This window comes from Filicampus tigris, chromosome 3 (assembly GCF_054856515.1).
Source record: "Filicampus tigris isolate MCC_2025a chromosome 3, RoL_Ftig_1.0, whole genome shotgun sequence".
In the NCBI taxonomy this organism is placed as follows: Eukaryota; Metazoa; Chordata; class Actinopteri; order Syngnathiformes; family Syngnathidae; genus Filicampus; species Filicampus tigris.
Window position 1 is genome coordinate 17852797 of NC_141219.1, and position 19459 is coordinate 17872255.

Here is a 19459-nt window from a genome sequence, read left to right on the forward strand (position 1 = left end):
TTATATAGAAAATGGATGCAACGTTAAATGTTAAAAGCAACACCCAGTGGTGCCTTGAGATAGGAGCGTAATCCTTTTCATGGTCATAACTCAAAACTCCCCTATCTCAAGTCATCGTTCCACAATTGAAGTGAATTCAAATGCCATTAATCCATAACAGACTTCCCCCCCAAAAAACAACACATGTTTTTTGTACATTTTTTTAATAGTAAAATAGCACTGTTAAATACAGTCATGAAATAATTAAATTGAATTTAAAGACTTAAACAGTCCGCCCCTCCACATATTTTGCTTAAATTTAATGGACATTGCGCTGCTCCTACTGGTGTGCCACCCGTGGCAAGCAAATGTCAGTATACACTCATAGACACACATGGATATGTTTACAACTGACTCAGTCAGCTGAAGTAATATGAGTCATTTGCTGCAAAGGATAAAGAATAGATGCCTGTCAGTATTGTTATATTGTCTGTCTGCATGTGTCGTGCCACCGTTTGTGTTCAAATATCCATCCCTCAAGGCGTTATAACACCGCAACAACAATGCTATTTGTTAGAATGTCTATGGTGTTTTGTAGAGTGTGTTAGTATTAAACTAGCGGGCATTCCCCAAAGGCAAAGTTAAAATACACGAGATGTAATTGTCTTTGTTTGATGTTTTGTTTGACAGTCTATTTCAACTGGGAGTGGCAACCAACAGTTTGAAGCCCAGTTCATACGAATTATTCACTATTTGATAAACTGCTAATTGTTGTGAAGTGAGTTGAAAAACGAGTTTTCTCTTGATGACTATTCTTAGTATAACAAAAGCATCGTTACACCTGCTTAAGTTACATGACGCATACTACCACAGAAGTTAGGAAAATGTGCAAATAAGCTTTTGTATTCCACTGCAATGACCAAATCAGGTTCAGAGCCACATCAGCACAGATCACTGTTTTATTTGGAACCAGTTCAAATGTTGCGTGGTCATAGCAGTGCAGTGCCAACATTTTTGATGGAGTTACATTTATTCTAACATAGTAAATTAGATGGGTTTTTTTTTTTAAAAGATGACCTTATTAATGTAACTTGATTGTTTTGGTGAAAAACTTTAACTTGTTGTGAACTACGTATACTGATTGTAAACAAATGGCAAATGCTTGGTTGTCAAATACAGCCATACATTTCCTGATTTACTGAGAAACCCACCCTGGATAAATTCCCAAAGTTTGACTCTGTTTATACCAAATGGCTGAAATGACAAAACAAAAGTTTGCTAAACTCCAAGCATGTTAAGTAATACAAACTGACCGTGACAGCATACACGCTAAAGAAATGGGTCTTTAAAGTAGTGTTTTATTTTCCCTGCACATTTTATAACTGTAACTTGAAATGGCCCTTTTCCCAATGTAAAGACTGCAGTAACTAAGTGCACTGCAAGCTCTGCACTCTGCAAGTTGCAGCTTTGTGTTTTCCCAGTGGAGAACTGCTGACCGGTGAAGCTGGTGGGTGTTTGGTGTACGAATTGTGTGAAGAACCCTCAGCTGCCGTTTTCACTCCAACTGAGCACTTCACGCTCCATGCAAATAAGCCCACATATAGACCCACTCTATGTTTTCACCTCCACTCAACCCCACTCATTAATTTTCATTTTAAGAAGAGGCACCTCTCGAAGACCATGTTGCTTTTGTCATGGCAATGCTCCCAATAAAGATAGCCGCATCAGACGAGTGTTCAATATTGACACTATCTGAACACATAATCACTGTTCTTAATAAGATTGTGTGTAGCCAGCTTGCATGGTCTCCTCCTCAACACCTTGCTACGGATTTTACAAAACCGGATAGTTAGAAAACATACAGCGTTCGAGCTACCACAGCCTTATTACGTAACCCGAAGCAACAACCAATTAAGTGGTAATAAAATATTTACACTACCAAACCAAGGACACCAGGGGTGAAAGCTAGATAATATGAGCCTGAGGAGGCGGTATTCTGTGTCTCCTTTCTACCGTTGTGTTTGCAAAAACACGGAACACGAGCTCAACTAATACAAGCTGCTACAAAGCCGAGAGCGTAGGCCAATTTGTAATTATGGCTTCTGGCCTCCCGGAGGGATTTTTGGGTCATGCTAACTGGTGAACTATAGGAAGTGGACACACAACATGGAGACGTGTTCACTTGCACATCCAGATTAGGACAATCCTTTTCATTTAGTTTTGCTGATTGGCCCAGGAACGTGTAGCAATGAATCTGCATTCATGCCCATGTGATGTTTGTTCGCCCAGACTAATTGTGTTTGGGTCATGTTCCTGCTCTGCATTTAATTCGCATTGACTGCATTAATCATTGCAAGTGGTGTTTGCTTGTGTGCCTTAATCCAACACCCCTTCAATACCAGACTCACTAGCTCCTTAAATCACTGCATTGCTGCCCTTCATTTACATCGAACAACATTGTTTTGCTACAACAATGCCACGCAAAAGTCTAGCCAAGTTCTGATTTAGGGCTGATGCAGTAAGGTGGTTTACACTGAAAATATAAACAGATTCAATTTTGAGGGAAATCTGGATAAAGGCGCAGGTTTGCTACGTGGAATCCAGTCTCTGCAGGTGTTCAAAACCCTCCTGTTGTATTTGTCTCTGAACAACAACGTCCTGGGTCAATATGACCCGCTCTCATGTTTAATCATCATAAAATATCAAATAATGCAATGCATTTTTTTTTACATTAAAAAAAAATAAGTGAAAAAGGAAGGCCAGAAGATAAAGTTGAATCAATTCAGTTTTTCCAAACAGGAACCCGCAACATAACAGGATGGTTACGTGGTTCTATTTTCATGTCTCAAACATGGGCGTGTAGGCATAAAAATGACTCTAGACCAAGTAGCATCCTTTTTTACAGTTCACAGTAGTGGTATTTGATTGAAAGTTGGCAGTTAAATGTGTTGCGGTTTCAGCACATTCAGCGCACACATCTGCAGCATTTGAGAGCAGGGACAACTACTTGAATTGTCTCTGTTTTGAAGCCTCATTTTATCTACTTGGTGATTTTCATTTTTAAGTCGAATTTGTCAGGGTTGTGAACAAAACTCTTCTCTGTAGTGTGTCAAACTGAGAAGGCCCATTTATTTTACTTTTCAGGGACTTTAAGGAGCCTGAGGCGATCTGTTCATGTTTGTTTGTTTATTGAACATATAAACAGATATCAGAAAATATATAAGTATATATATATATATGTATATATATATATATATATATATATATATATATATATATATATATATATATATATATATATATATATATATATATTTATTTTTATTTTTTTCTGATATCTGTAAGTATGAAGTGACAATGTACAATGTTTTTGACATGTACTTCTGTTTTCATCATGCATGAGCTAAAGGATTAGTTGGATTTGTTGGTTTGTTTGCCTACGGGCTAGCGAATTCGGGTTATTATCATGACAAAGATTCTTTTAAACATAAACGACAGCACGTATCCGCAAAATGGCACTCACATTCAAATTGTCTTTGTGGCCCAGCTTCATAGCCAGAAGAAAGGGAGTGTACAATTAATGGTTTATGGGTGTAGTCATTTCTTGGAAGTTCTCACCAATTGGGTTTCTTGCTCCTATTCCCACGTAATTCTCAATACAGCCTGTAACGTTTTATGTGGATTTTTTTTTTTTTTTTTTTTTTAGGTGGCCCTTCCCAATCTCAGGTTACATTGTGGCAGGCAAGCAATATTATCCAGAATCTTATTGAGAACATATAATCCACACCATTAATTAGTTCAGCAATCCTCCTGAATGGAAGGATGTTGCTTCAGAATAGTTGGTAATAGAGCAAAGGATCCGTGCAAGTCGTGAGTTGTGCCCTTCAGCTTCCAGATGGTACCTTGCCAGTACTTAGTCAGCCGTCTGCAACCGTTGTTTGGGTGCCCCCACTGGCTCCACCCTGTTCTAACCCCCTGCAGGCAGACACATTGTACTACAGTTTTGGCAAGCTCGTGCCAGCACAGATTTCATAAAAGCATCAGGAGGTTAAACTGTTAATTAGCTACCTTTGGAGAAAGGCAACAGCTTGCTGACAATTTACATTTTTTTCTTTCTTTTTTATTTTTGGGGGTTGACATAATTTCCTGTCTGTTGTGTTGTGTTGTCCGTGTGTTGGGTTACAAAAGCAAGGCCCGGCTCATTAAGAAGTGGCGAAATGTGTTTATCTGGATCCGATTACAAGTGCACATTATGTATGTATGGCCATGCTTATCCAAATGTTCCTAATGAGCGAGACCCTGAATGGCGTCGTGAGGCTCCTGTGGGCATAGGCTCAGGCTCGTTATCACCACACAGGGGCATTGATCTCATCACCGCATGCACGCTTATCCCCTTCCTGGCCTCTCAGAGACACAGACTTGCACATGAATTATGTGGACCCATTGATCAGGTGATTGAGAGACATCTTTTAGAACTCAGGGTCACGGCCAACCTTTGTTTTGTGCCTGCTTATTGGTGAGTGTATTACTCAGATTTTTTTTTTTTGAATTTCACCTTTCTTTTTCACAATCATTCCTATTGTCCATTTCCCATGTCTGTATTTTCAAAGCATTATTAACTAATTTAAAGTGTTGAAAATAGCTTGAGAACAAATCTTTGAATTATCTTAAATGCTTGAAGTGTCTGTGGAGTGTCGTAAAACTCTTGCCTCTTCTCGCACACACGGTGCCCTCTGCAGCGGCATTATGTCATGTCAAGATTGAACGTCTGGATGTTTTTCAGACTTCAACGAGTGAAAATAATTAGGAAATATACAATTGAGAAAGCATGTTCTGTTGAAAATGGATTACGGTAAAGCTTCGTGCAGGAGTAACTGGTAAGCCATGCCGCTACATTTGTGTGTAGATTCATTTCCACCTCTTAAAATGCTGAGTCAGCTCATTGCTTTATTTAAAGAAGTCAACCCAAACGTATTTTTTTCAAGAATATATTCTATGCGGGGCTACTAGTTGATTTGATTAATATTATGTTTGTGGAATAAGATTGAATCCACCTGTTTTCAGGTAATGACCAATCACACTTCACCTGTTTTCTGAAGCTGAGCCATAATTGGTTGTTATTGGAGTCCTGAGCATCTGTGATGTCATTTCCAGTATACTGAAGTGACAAAATGGCCGCCCCTTGAGATGGCTGGACAGGTGGATTTTGCTGCTTAGCTCATATTCCACAAACGCAATATTAATCAGAATGCCGTGATTCAACTAATGGGCCTCCATAGACCATATTCTTGAAAAAAATATATTTAGATTGAATCCATCATACATGGCTCTAAAACTTTGAAAAAAATTACGATTTTAATCTACCTAGCATTTTTAATCAGTCACAGTGTGTTTTTTTTTTCTTTTTTTTAGCTTAATAATAAGCACTTGAGCAAGATTTTAAGGAGATGTGTCCATGTTTGCGTGCAACGGTATATGATGGCGTTGAGCAATGCTGCAGTGTTTGGCAGAACAAGATGGTGTTTTTGATTTCCTGAAAATTTGTGATTTGGAGATGGAAGGACTCTGCCCTACAGCTACGATATGGTATACATATACTACACAAATGTACAAACACACACGCAGACACACACAGCAGCATAAACAATCAGCATTGCCCAAATTACTGCCTGCATTGATTGCCTTCCTTCTACAATTATGTTCCCATTGTTTACTTTCCAGCATCTTACTCATTCGAACAGAATTCAATAATTATTGTTTTATTTAATGTTATCGCAAGTAAGAGTGGTGGGATTGGAGCACAGCTAGCTGCTTTGTCTTTATGTGTCTTTCACCCCCCCCGTCCTCCTTTACTACTTTTTTTCATGGCTTTGCGTTAAGGCGTCCTCTCTAAGGACACCTGAAGACATCCATCTTTAGCTCTCTGCCCACAGGTCCATTTTGTTTCCCTCCCTCCTCCCCAAGATAAATATACAGCTTGTTTTTATTCGCTGGTAGTGATGGATCATGTTGAAGCAAGTAGAGGAAGCGCTTTTTTGAAAGAGGACCTGTATATGGTGGAGGGATGACACGCATTAGGGGGAGTAAAGGAAGAGAGAGAATGAGCTACAGGAGGCTTTCTGTTGCCACTTCAGTCCTGGAATACACCATAAGCTATCTTTGAGGCATGTTGCAGCTTGCTGGGCCTAATTCAAAGCAGTCACCACACTTGGAACCCAGTGGGGCCTCTGCGGTTGTGAGCTGTTGTTCGAGCTGCTGGCAGACCCGGAATCCCGGGCCAAGCTCGGCTCTGCTTTGCTTCGCTAAATAACCTGCTTTCATTCCAGGGGAATCCCAGAGTCACATTCAGTGTACAAATGCATGCAGTCACAGCGCGCCACAGCCATATTTTCACCCTCAAGGTTTTTCTCTCTTAACATTCATCATCATCATTAAAATAGATAAATAATTCTGATTTAGGACCCATGGCAATTTGGCACTAGTTGCGCAAACACTTTCTCTGATGTTGTTCTACTTTTGAATGTAACAGGAAGCTGGAAAATACACCCCACAGACGCGTTTGTCCAACAATGACACTTAAACCGCAGCTTTTTTAATTTTTTCATCCCAATGGGCAGATTTTATCCTTTCAGCGTGAAATACATTTTCTACATGAGTAAACTGTAACCATAAATGGCTGAATTATAAGAAAGAGATTTTAGGACTCACACGTGTCCGCATTTTAACCTGTGTCACCACTCAAAAGAGAAAATGTAGAGGTTGGGGGGGACAATAGCAAAGAAATTGCAGAGCAGAGCTTCCCATGCTCTCTAACAAGGGGGAGGTTTGGCAGCTCCCTTGGAATTGATAGCTATTTAGCTCGCAGATAGCCATCTGTTTTAATGCATTAATTTTGTATTAACAGCACTGCCAAATGTAATGGTGGAAATTAGGGTATGAACTTAATGGCTTGTGGTTTTGTCTGTGCATGTGTGTTTATATATTGTTGTGCTTTTTGTCTATACTTTTCTGTGTGTGCGTGCTGTATTATAAAGCACCATTGGGAGCCATTCTCTGGAATTACCGTCTCTCCGTCTCCCATCCACCCTTCCAGTAATACCCACCTCCATCTTGCGTGAGTCCGACTCTCTCAGCAACCACACAGTTTTGTGTTAAAGGTGCACTTTTACTTGCGCGTTTAAGTGGATGGAAATGTAGATGTATGCCGTGCTCTAGGTGGGTGGTGAAACTGAAACAGGCGTGTGGTGCCCACTCAAAGGGCAAGGTGCACTGTGGAGTTCTGAGCGAGAGGATGGGGTGGTGCCCACACCGCCCCGTCCCTCTCTCACTTTACCTGAAAAAGCATAGAGCAACTGCCTCAGCCTCCACAGAGAGAGGGAAGGTGCTCTACAGAGAGAGCTTTGATAAGCCATCATAGACTTTTTAAACTTTGAAAACACACTCGCATAAACTGAAGTGTTGGCAGAGCACCTCAGGAGAACGGCAAATGAGAAGATATGTGAGCATATTAGGTAATTTAAAGTCATCTAACCGACCTTTGATTTTAGAGGCCAATTACACTGCGTAACATGCTGATTTTAAACGTATACTCTATACTGTATATTAGGGGCTGGTCCATGTGGATTTTTTCAACCCGATGCCGATATTTGGCCGAATATAATTCCAGTAACTGATTAATTGGCCTATTACTTTAAAATATATATATTTTCTGGTCAGTTAAAGCGGAAGTCAACCCAAACATATAGGCCCACTAGTTGAAACACGGGATTCTGATTAATTTTGCGTTTGTGGAATATAAGTTAAGCAGAAAATGCACTCGTTATTAGCCATCTCCGGGGGCGGCCATTTTGTCTTCTGTCGACTGAAAATGACATCACAACTGCCAATCACAGCTCAGATTCAGAAAACAGGTCAGCCGTGGCTAATAACGAGTGGATTAACACTTATTTCACAAACGCAATATTTATCAGAATGCCCTGTTTCAACTGGTGGGCTAGCAAAGAACATATTCTTGAAAAAAAAGTGTTTGTGTTGGCTTCCCCTTTAATGCTTACAAGAATGAAGATATGCATAACAGGCAGACTATTTGACTTTGTCCTTCAGTGTATGTTTAACTTTGAAATAGAGAGAAAAATCTGCAGATTTTTTTTTTCTTGGAGGAAGTGTTTGAATGTCATTATCTTTCTTTTGTTGTAAGACATAAATATGTAAAAAAAAATGTTGTCAAGGCTCAGAGGAGTGAGGTTTTAATAACGTACACGCACGCAAGCTGGCGTCATTTACATTAGGTTACCTCTCTTGCTATAAACGTAGCAGCTGAGCATTTCACTCTAGGCCTGCCTGACTATTCAATACAACCGTTACACTAACGTAAAAGTTAGGTTATTCTTGGTTTGAGTGGTTATGCCTGGAGTCTGGAGAGGGACAGAGAGATAATGTCGCAACATCGCTGCTCAATGCAAGTTGCCACAAGTGCAATCAATCATTGAAATGTCAGGATGAAACACAAGCAAGCTTAACAAAATCTCACCTCACAGAAGTGCTTTTTGCAGCCCAGCTGCATGTTCCAGCCTTGTTGCACTACACAAGTTTTCTTTTACATGAATAATTGTTTATATAATGTTTAGCAGTATCACAATGATTTGTTGAAATAATTTATTTTTATTTATTTATTTTACATTAATGTTGTTGCAGTTGCACGATAAGCACATTCGAAAAAAAAAAAAAAAGCAGTGTGAGTTCTAACATTTTTATTTTGGTGTTTTTCTAAATTAAAAACAAAGTACCAAGAAGAATACCGTTGAGACACCGGATCGATAAACAATATTGTTAAGAGTAGTATCTTATCGATACCCATCCCTAGTCGTCTGTAACATCAAACTCCAAATGGTTAACAACGACGATATTAACATGCGGTACACACAAGTACTTGTGTTGAATGCATTTGTAGGCAGTCACACACTTATTGAATCCATGCCCCTGACATGGCAAGCCTCCCCCGCTGCACTATGCTCCACAGCACCCCTTCTGCTGGGGCCTCCATAGGGTGATTAGAAAGCCCAGAGCCATGCAGAACAACTCCTTCCAGCTTAACATGACTTTTTCATTAAGCTGGTAAATTCCTGCGCTCCAGTTGGAGGTGATTTATCAACGAGGGGCTTCATTGCAGATTCATAGGAAACAGACACAGTTCTGTCTGTCTTGTGCATTATGTTAGTGTGCACATGTGAAATAGTGGCGGAGGTCGGGAAAACTCGGTTGACTGTGTTTGGGAACTTTTTCCCGAGAAACACAATCTCTGAGCATATGTTAAGATGAGGTTTATTCTATCGTGTTGCCTGAGTGGTACTAGACTCTAAGTGAGTGGGCAAAAGCCACTTCACTGATCATCCTCCTGGTTGAGCTCCCACCGTGTTGACTGACTCCGAGCTGCCCCCGGGTGCCCGGGGTCATGGCAAGAGCAGAGGTGGCGCACGGGCTGCTTTACAGGTAGAGGCGTTTGATGTTATAGACGGAGCTACAGGCGCTGGAACGAGCCACTCTTTGCTCTGTCGAGGCCGCGGTCCTGGCCAGTCAGTCTACGAGTGAATTATGGCTGATGCTGGAGCAGGCGGTCTCAGGTTTACTCCTATATAAACCCCGGGCTTTTTATGGGAAACTATAAAACTCCCAGCATTTTTCCCCTACCTCCTGAGACTAGCTTTGAAGTTTTAGTCAGGTGCTGTCATTTTTTTTTCGCCTCCATCTTGACTTCACATAGATTTCTGGGCCTGTGAGTCATTTGCAGTGAAAATTTGTTTTAATTCAGGACATCTGCGAAGACTAAGAGCAGTTTGCGTTGATGGATTTGGTGTTGTCCATTACCAACTCTCCCTGCGCCTCACTTCCGATGCAATATTTGTGCACAGAGGAAAAGCGGGAGTGGGGTGGGGGGTTCCTCATAATATCTACCAACACCTATTCATGACATCATGGATAGCTTCAAATGAGGAGAGAAAAGAGAGCATGCAGAGACAGAGCCTTTTGCAATCACCTAATAACTCTATTACACTGCACTGTGGGGCTCACAAAAAAGGAGGTTGAAGAAAGAGCTTTTCTTTTTTCCTGGAAGCGGTGTCTTAATACACATTTTAGGTGTTAAACAGACGAATATGAAACAAAAAAAACAATGAAATACAATCTCTTGCAACTCCTCATAGCAATATTGCAAGATTACCAGAAAGAAACAAACAGTGGGAGATAGCAGCGCAATCCTGCCAAGGACGTTTCACATTATTAGAATTGTTTTCCCCCTTTTTCCCCTTTCAGTTCGTAAGCAATCTGATTTGAATGGAATGTGATTAAATTGCTGATGTGTGCAGGACATCTAGCTCGGTTTCGTCTTGTCTTCCGAGACTTTATATGGGGACGAGGGTGGAGATTAATGATCTTGTAGAGAGGTTCAAGCTTTATGCAGGATGTGGGGGAAAATGTTGGCAGTGCAAAGTAGACACGGCTTTATTGCAACTTGAATCTTCACCACTCTTAATTAGATGAATAGAAAAAAATAGTCGACTGCATAGTTTATTTAAATGGGCTAAATACACAGCATTAGGTGCATCTGCGCAATACAGGTGCTTGATCAAAAACTCTGTCTGCACCGCCTGGTCACAGGAGAACATTTGAATAATCCCTCCTCCTCTATTATTCTTAAATATATGACGCTTGTTACCCTCTAACAGTTAACCACAATTATACATATATTGTTAAATTAATACCTCAATTAAAGCTGAGCATTATACAAAGGAACCCTGACTTATACAATTCTGTTTTCACCGTAGAAATGAATTGAAAATGCCATTAATCCATTCCAGTGACTTCAAAACACATTTGCACGGAAAGAACCAACTCCAACTTAGTAAGTTCCAGTTGGTCACTAATACTAAGGTTAGCGTGCTTCATTTTCTCACCTCTAATATGTTTGGATGCCGTAAAGTAGTGGAGGGCTTGACAAATGATAAGTGTATACGTACTGTACCAAAATCAGTGTAGAATGCTCAAGAGACATGTGTATACAAAATGAACCTTCCTAGGCCAACCCAGAGCCCGCCGTGGCGCACTCAGCTGGGGAACTAGAGTACCAGGCTCTATCCGTTGATTGCGTCAGCAAACAACAGCAGACAATTCAGAACAAATTGACTTTGTTCGCTATTCACATACATTTTTGAGTTCCAGATGGACACTACTATTTCTGCAGATTTTAACCGTTAAATCCAGAGTCCGTTGGACCGGATCCGTTAAATTGAGGTTCCGCTGCATATTTCTTCTTCTTCTCAAGCCGGAACAAATGGAAAACGTCTGCTGATTGACATTGATTGCAGTCACATCAAACTCCCAGCTGGACGCCCCCGGAGTGTGATGTTGAGGTGTCACATGACAGACCTGGCACGAGTGTCCATGCAGAGTGAGGGGCTCTTAAGAAGCAGCCAGTGTGATACTTGAGGATAATGGTCAATAACTGGCTTGCTTACGCCAGGTCCAGTCTTGCATCATTGATTGAGCAATGCAGGAGGTAATTACACTCGAGGCTCTGGTGCGACAAGACTTTGTGGCAGTATGGCGTCACTTGGGGTGTATTTTGATACTGCTGCCTGAAGGCTGAAAGCCAGCACGAGGGCCTCTGTTTAGCCACGGAGGAAGTGATGAGGTTGACAGGTCAATATCGATGCTGATTTACTGTCCTCCGACGGTCGTCCTCTTGTTGCGGAATGTTCCGGTCGCCCTCCTACCTCTCAAGGCCTGCGTGCCGCGCTCTATGATAAAGCTGGGATTTAACTCGCCTTGATCAATATTTACTATCCCAGGCGTGAAACAGGCAGATGTTTGGAGTTTCCTTTTCAGAGGCGGGAGGCTTGTGTTGAGTGAAGGGAATCAATGTTCTTTCCGTCTGCCGGGCTGCCGAGCTCACTGCCTCTGAAGACTAGCTGATGCCATTGCTGTGCGCATTTGCACTCGGGAGATTTGTGTGCACCCCCACCTCAGGCCTCTCCTGTCCTGTTAGTGCGCTGATACAGACACTCAATGCAGGCAAAGTGCGCAGTCCAAACAGTTGTTCTGAAGTGGAAGGGGTCTGGATGTTAAACAACAGGACTGTGATTGGGAATTGATTTGTTCATTTGCCAACCGTGTGAGCGAAAGTGCCGTCCACAAGAACCACTTTCTCACTTTTTCTCTCCTCGCTCTCTCTCTCCGTTTCCTCCCACAGCACCTGCAGCAGCACGAAAACGCGGTGGAGGGTGATGCCTGCTACTACCACTGCGTGCTGTGCAACTACTCGACCAAGGCCAAGCTCAACCTGATCCAGCATGTGCGCTCCATGAAGCACCAGCGCAGCGAGAGCCTCAGGAAGCTGCAGCGCTTGCAGAAGGGCCTGCCCGAGGACGACGAAGATCTCAGCTCCATCTTTACCATTCGCAAATGCCCCTCTTCAGACACAGGTTAGACACCGTCTGTTGTCACTTTCGTCTCTGTTTTACATTCACCGGGTGGACAAAACGTTTCGGTGGACTGCCCATTCAACCTAAAGGAAGGGTGAGGTGAATGAAATTATACAGCCAGTTGTCCTTCTGCAGCACAGTACACTCTTGCGGGAGGACTTTCTGCCAGATGTTGGAGTGTCTATGGCAGTTTTCATTTGTTGACCGTTGATGAGGTTCGACAATACTGATGTTGGACTTGAGAGCCTTGAGAGACAGGCTCGCAATGTATGGTCTCGGTCACCACAGAGGTGTTTGATGGGGTGTGAGTCAGGGCTCTCAGGTTCTACCTCACCATTCAAATCCAAGCATGCCTTTGTGGGCCCGGGAACAGGACAAGGGCCTTCCCCAAGTGGGTCCATCAAAGTTGGAAGCAAAAACTTGCCCGAAATGTTTCTGTGACATGAAGAATTGAAACTCAGGGAAAACTAAGCGGTCAAACACAAGCCCCAATTTATTTTAAGTATTGTATTTGCGCTGCAATGCCTTTGTCTATATAGTAGACATGTGCTATTCAGACCTATAACGACCATATTCATCATGGGCTGAACTTTGACAAGAACAAGAATCCAGAGGCCTACAGTTTCTATATGACAATACAATAAAGGTTAAATCACTTAAGATGAAGCAGTCCCTTAAAACCAGAACTATAGTTTTGTTTTTGCATCTATTTAAAGTCCCTGTAAACTGAAAATAAATGTCTTGTAAAATTGACACACCACAGAGAAGAGTATTGTTAACAACCCTGCCAAATTTGCACGATTAAAAGAGTCGCCAACTATATAATAGGAGGCTTCATAACCGTGTCAAATCATGCCTGAATGCTGTGGGCATGTTGCTGAATGCGCTGAAACCACGCGATGCTCAACTGTCAACTGTCAATGAATTACCATTTCTACACCCAGGAAAAATAGATGCTACTTTGTTCAGCATCTTGTTCATGCCGATTCATAACTACATGTTTGAGCCACGAAAATGCATCCCTTAAAACCTTCGGTGGCTGAAATGTACACTGCCAGGTCGTCATCGGGCTTTTCCACGCTGTGACAATGAGGTGCGCTAAAGCAGCCATGTCAGCGCGAAGCCCCTGTCCACATGCTGGCTGGAAAGTAGGACTTCTTTAAGAAAAAAATAAATAACCCTAACCCTTGCGCGTCCCCCTTCCCTCCCTAATGTGCACGCACTCACAGCTGACAATGAGTTGCTCTAAAGTGGCTACACCAGCGGACTGTCCGAAGGGAAGATGCAATTTCGGGGTGTCGGCATAGCTTGCTAGCTAACTGTATATTGCAAATGTGCTGGATAACCGCTGATTCAAACAACGGTGCTCAATTTATATAGTGGGAAAGGGGCACAAAGTGCGTCAAGTAGCACTGTTTTAGCCACACCCAAAAAACACCAGGAAAACTAAAATGTCACACAAAATTCAATGCTATACTGTACCTCCAGAAATGACTACTACATAGTCCTCAGTCTTCTTACAATTTTTCAGCAATTGTCCTCAAACGTGTAGTTTGAAATAAATCCCTGAGTTCACTTGACAGGGTCTTTAAGGCACAAGGAGACAAGAGCATTGATGTTAAAGATGGAAATAATGCAAAGTCAAGAGGCAGGCGCAGCAAGGAGGAAGCTATCAGTAGACAAAACACACTTGCAAGGCTAAAACAAAGTGGCCATACTGCTCATTTATTATGAACTGATTAGGATGAGCGAAGTGCGGTCAATTAACACGCTTTCTTAGCAGATATTTGGTTTTCTAATCACTTTAACTCGGGTGCCCTCACAAAGGGGCTCTATTGTGTGTCCCGGCAAGAGGGAGCCATTACATCCCTCGCACACATACTCACTGTCTGTGTTACGGAAGAAAAAAGGGCAGACTGTGAAGACGCTTTGTTCCATGGAGGCAGGGATAATGAAGCCAGCGGCCGGGAAATTGCGCAAAAGGCAGTCACAGATCTGAAGCAAATCATTAGAGAACATATTTAGCTGAGCAATTAGGGACAATTAAGCTTTCTGCTCACTGCACTCCAAATATGTTAATGACTACAGTACAGTGGACAAGCGAACACGCAACGGCAAGAGGAAAGGCTATTTAGGTTAAAAGGGTTGGGAATTTACTTTTCCTCTCTTGTGCAGATGAGAGTGGAAGCACGGTTTGTACTTAGATGTTCCTTTTCTTGGCGGATGTGCTTATCAATCCGTTTTTTGTTGTTTTCTTATTCATTGTATGATGTGCTTGTTGCCCATTTTAACCTCTTCGAGAGATGAAAGCCTAAGGTTAGAGCTAATGGAGCCTTTTGCTGTGGCTGTACGTGGATCGTATCGCACTCACGTACACACAACTGCCTGCAGGTCTCTTCTATGGAGTCACTTCAGTTGTAGTCTCACTGTGAGGACATGCCATGAAAAATACAATAATTGCCTTCTTTAGCAGCTAAAGCACATGCTGGTTAAAACCGAGCAGCTGAGTTTGAGACAGACGTTTGAGATTGTAGTTTATTAGGGGTGTAAAGGTATACGTGGGTGTATTAATACATGTCGGTATGGCATGTTCGGTTCGGTCCACTTGCGTTCGGTTCGGGCCACTTAATAGCGCGAGCTTACGCACGGACGCTGACTGTTGCTCGCGGGAGAGGAGGGTGGCGGCACAAGAGAGAGAGCCAGAAAAGAGCCAGAGCTCGAAGGTCCCTGCGTACACTGCTGTCTCCTCTTTGGGTACATTCTGGCGTTCCTGTTCCTGAAAGTTGTGTGCCGACATTGCTACATGAAATCGGTGGCTATGTTGCGGCAAGCGGCTAGCACGTCTAACATGCACGGCATCATCCGACTGTGAATGTTTCTTAGACGAGGAAGCAAGCAGTCTTTTTAGCCCAAAACGTCAAACTTAAATTGCGAGATTTATCATATTGTAGGGTCTTCCAGGAACACGCCGTCAGACGTAGTTTAATTATCATGTTTTTATTAATCTGAGTACAACTGCTCGCGCTCTTCTTTCTCTGCTGCTCCACTTGTTTGCCGTACGATGCATTCATGAACCTCGGAAACATCACAATTCAGCAAAACACAAATCCGACCACAACACAGATAACCCAATTCGTTGCAATATGCTGTTGAACATTCAAAGACTTCAATGCCTAAAAAGTGTATACAATTTCATAAAGACTTTTTAAAGTTACTGTATTTTCTTTCATTATAAAAAGAGTTTTAATATAGATAATAGTTAATAATTGTAACTGTTATTGTATGTATTTTTTTAATCACAATAAGTGTATACATCTACTGTAATGACAACTTGTCTTTAACTTGAATACTTAGGTGTGTCAAAGACTGTTGCTGCTGAGTGTTTAAAGATTTCAGTGTCAGTTTACAAAATTAAGAGATCTATTTTGTTAGTGTATTTTTTATTCTGGTGTAATTTCTCAGAATATCACCCGAATGGTTTGCTTTTATTTATTTTTTTCTGAAAAATGTACCATTTACTTGTCATCTTTTCAAAATAAACATATAAAAAAAAAAAAACAGTTTTTTTGTACCAAAAATATACCGAACCTAAGTTTCCAAAAAAACGAACCGAAATGTGATTTAGCGTACCGTTACACCCCTATAGTTTATGTTACTTTATACCACAATACTTTTCTTTTTATCTAGCTTGCACTTGACAAATACTTCATATGTTAAAAAACTAAAACTAATATGAAAACTAAACTAAAACAAAACATTTTCAAAAAATAAAAAGTAACAAGCTTTCTCTAAAAATGAATTAAAATGAGAGAAATTTAAAAAATAAAACAGGTAACTATATTATAGTTATTACAAAATTATAATAACCCTGGTTGGCATCCCTATGGTGTATTAAATGTATCTTGTAAACCTTTGTCAATGTCACACTCCAGTACTTTAGTAACGGACACAGCTACTCAAAGACTTAAAATGTTGCAATGCAGTCACTGAAGTACGGATAAAATTGCCAAGTAGCTAAAACTAATGTTGTCTTAAAATTACACCATCCGAGTGTTCCATTGTACATGACCTTTTCACCGACCAATTGGCTTGCCACCAAAAGGGAGTTTCTCCACCATAGAGAATTGCGTGTCATTTTAGTGTGCCTTGAAGGTTTGGAGTGTGTTTAACTATGTTCTGATGATCTAACCCACCCACAGTAAGGCCTCCTTCACTAAATAACCTCTGCAGTGGTCTGTACTTTTGATGAAAAACTGATGTCTCTGGCTCCATGCTTATTAATAGGCCACACTCATAAATCGACTTTTGTGACAGATTCTACCGCAACGTCAACTGAAAGAACAGCACAACTATAGCCGTGTTGTTTTCTCTGCATTGGCAAGATCAGGATTTATGTTGCAATTGTTGCAGCAAAGCGATTATAGCAGATCGTCAGAGTCTACTGTAGTGAAAACAGAGTTGGTTTAAATGTCCGTCCCTGTAAACGTTCATTCCACTTGGCAAGTTCCCGCAGTGTGATACCTCCTATAAACTGACCCAGACCTGCTCGGAGCTCCACCCCCTCACGCAGCTGAAACTTTCATTCCCTCTTAGTGCAATATTTAATTTCCTCTCCATTAGTACTTCTGCGACACATGGCTCTCTTTTGTGGTCGAAGCATACTTGTTAAGTGATGGAACATTGCCTGGCTTGTTAAAACAAAGTTGCCCCTGGAATTGTGGGTCACCTACACAGTAATTCCGAGGCCTGCTGCTGCTGTTTTGTGATTCTGTGAGTGGTTTGGGTGTTAGTTGCTTTCCCCTCCCAAAAATGCCCAAACATTACACAATACACAGTAAGAGAACCGTCAATTATACGCGGTAGTCAACTGATGCCTTTCTATGACATTTCCATGAGTAATAGACTGAAATGAGATGGGCCCATGTGCAGCCTTGTGTTTCTTTGACATCCACCCACTTTACATATTAATGCTCCCAATGAGGGTGCAGGAAATGCAGGCTCCAGGGATTTAGTGCCACATATTCCCTCCATGGTGGATGTCTGAGGAAAGCAAATACAGCAGAAATGAGCTTCTTTCCAATTAGACTTACACAGGACGAAAGGCTTACATTGTTTTAACTCTTACTCATACTGACAATGTGCTGCTGAGGCAAGTTGCTCGGTGGCCCCGCCTCCATTTGTCTTCTTTAACCCTTTATCTAGGGGTGAAACAAAGGAGGCCTCAGTGGGAGCCCAGCCACACAGCTGCCCTTTGTGCAGAGACGCCTGACGAAAAGCCACTTTTTGCTACACTTACTGGGCCAGAATAGGCCATTAGCAGAAATGCACTTAGTCTGCATTTAATTAGGTACACCCAAAGACCAACTCTGTTCAAAAGTTCACTTTTTCCTGCATTTTTATATAATGGCCATTTGTGGACTTAAATTGTGCTGAAATGCTTCCTAGTAGTTTATATATTCTCATTGATGGAGTAATCATTCATATTTAGTTGGTCAGAACATACTGTAGCTAGGGAAGTGGCAGTTTCTATTTTTTTTTAGGTCAATGTATACTTACTGGATACATTTGGCACACCTGATCCATCAGATGTGGAACGTTGTGTCATACAAAGAGTTAATTCTACTTGTGGTAATCATTTTCAGTAGCTACATAAGAGGGCCAAAATATTTTTAATGCATTACCCCACAGTATGATGCAGTTCAACACTAGTGTTTGCCAATGAAAACCCATATTATGTATGTACAGCAAATGTAGCTGTTCTATTGGATCTCGTTAAAACACACTAAATAATGTTATGTGACCCACTAAATCAGATAGTCGGATAGTCTATTTTTTTATGTATATATATATATATATATATATATATATTGTTTGAATTCAAAGAACATTTCATGAAGCTCAAATATGTTTCATTGATGACATCCAGCATGTGTAAGTGTGTTTGCATACATGTGTGTATGGAGGAAGCAAAGATGGAGAACAAACGTGGCTGACAGTGGATTAGCTCCTGCTGTAAATCTTCCACAGTCACAGATGGCAGGCTCTTGATCTCTGGGCTGTGACGGCTTGGCTCTCAGCAAGGGAGGAAATCCCTGCCTCTGTGAGCTGAGGAGGCCGGGGAGGAGAAGGTTGGAGCTCGGCTACACGGATGGCCACAAGTCATTGTTAGCCGAGTGTGTAGACACAGGAGCCTGGGGTCTTCAAGGGCAACGACCGGTTTGGAGAGGGCTTATTATACTGCGACCTTGCAGTTGTTTCATCCACCACACCACCGGAGCTTGTAAGTGGAGTCTAAACCTGCAGTTTAGATCAGTCTTACTTTTAATGACCAGTTTGAGAAACTGGCCAGTGGAGCCATGTGCATTATTAAATGGAAATGAGACGAAAGGATGCATACAAATGACTGCATAATAGCGGTATCCAAAATGCGATCCATTACTTGTTTCACTAAAAGGGGTGCACTTCCAGGGTCACACACCTAATAGCGAGGCCTGTCCTGACAACAGATGCATTTCTCTTCCCACCCCCCTTTTGTCTCATGCATAATTCTTGAGACATTCAAAAAGCTGCAAAATAGGCTGTGACAATGAATACGCTCACTAATGAAGGAAATGCTGGGAAGTCACTTTCAGATCACATGCTTTCAGTAGGATCTGTTCACAAATATGTCTTTTTATTGGACTGTGCGTATCCAACCTTTTGTCGTTCCATCACACAACATGTCTGGCTACCCGCCGGTGCTATTATGGTTGAACTATCTGCATGTCCAATGTCCAGGCTAAAGCTGTAAGAGCTAGGTAATATCAGAGTTGAGCCTAGCCACGCTCTGATGGCGTGCAAGGGGTCAGACCTAAGCTTTTTCTCCCCACAGACCAGAGCAAAACAGACAGTAGCCCTTTCTGGAATGTCCTCTTCAATTCAGGCCTGTTAAAATGCAACGTAAACCTTTCCAGAAACAGGATATTGTAGCCCCGAACCACCAGAATCCTGTCCATGCCACATTA

At 41.7% G+C, this 19459-nt stretch overlaps 1 protein-coding gene across 3 annotated transcripts in view; it reads left to right on the top strand.

Annotated features, from left to right (window-relative positions):
- zfhx3b (zinc finger homeobox 3b) overlaps nt 1-19459 on the top strand; it is a 402832-nt gene that overhangs the window by 318249 nt on the left and 65124 nt on the right. For all 3 annotated transcript variants that reach the window (XM_086024981.1, XM_086024983.1, XM_086024982.1), the window contains one exon: nt 12224-12455. In XM_086024981.1, the coding sequence (XP_085881107.1) occupies nt 12224-12455 (232 nt within the window). The remainder of the gene's footprint in view (nt 1-12223; nt 12456-19459) is intronic.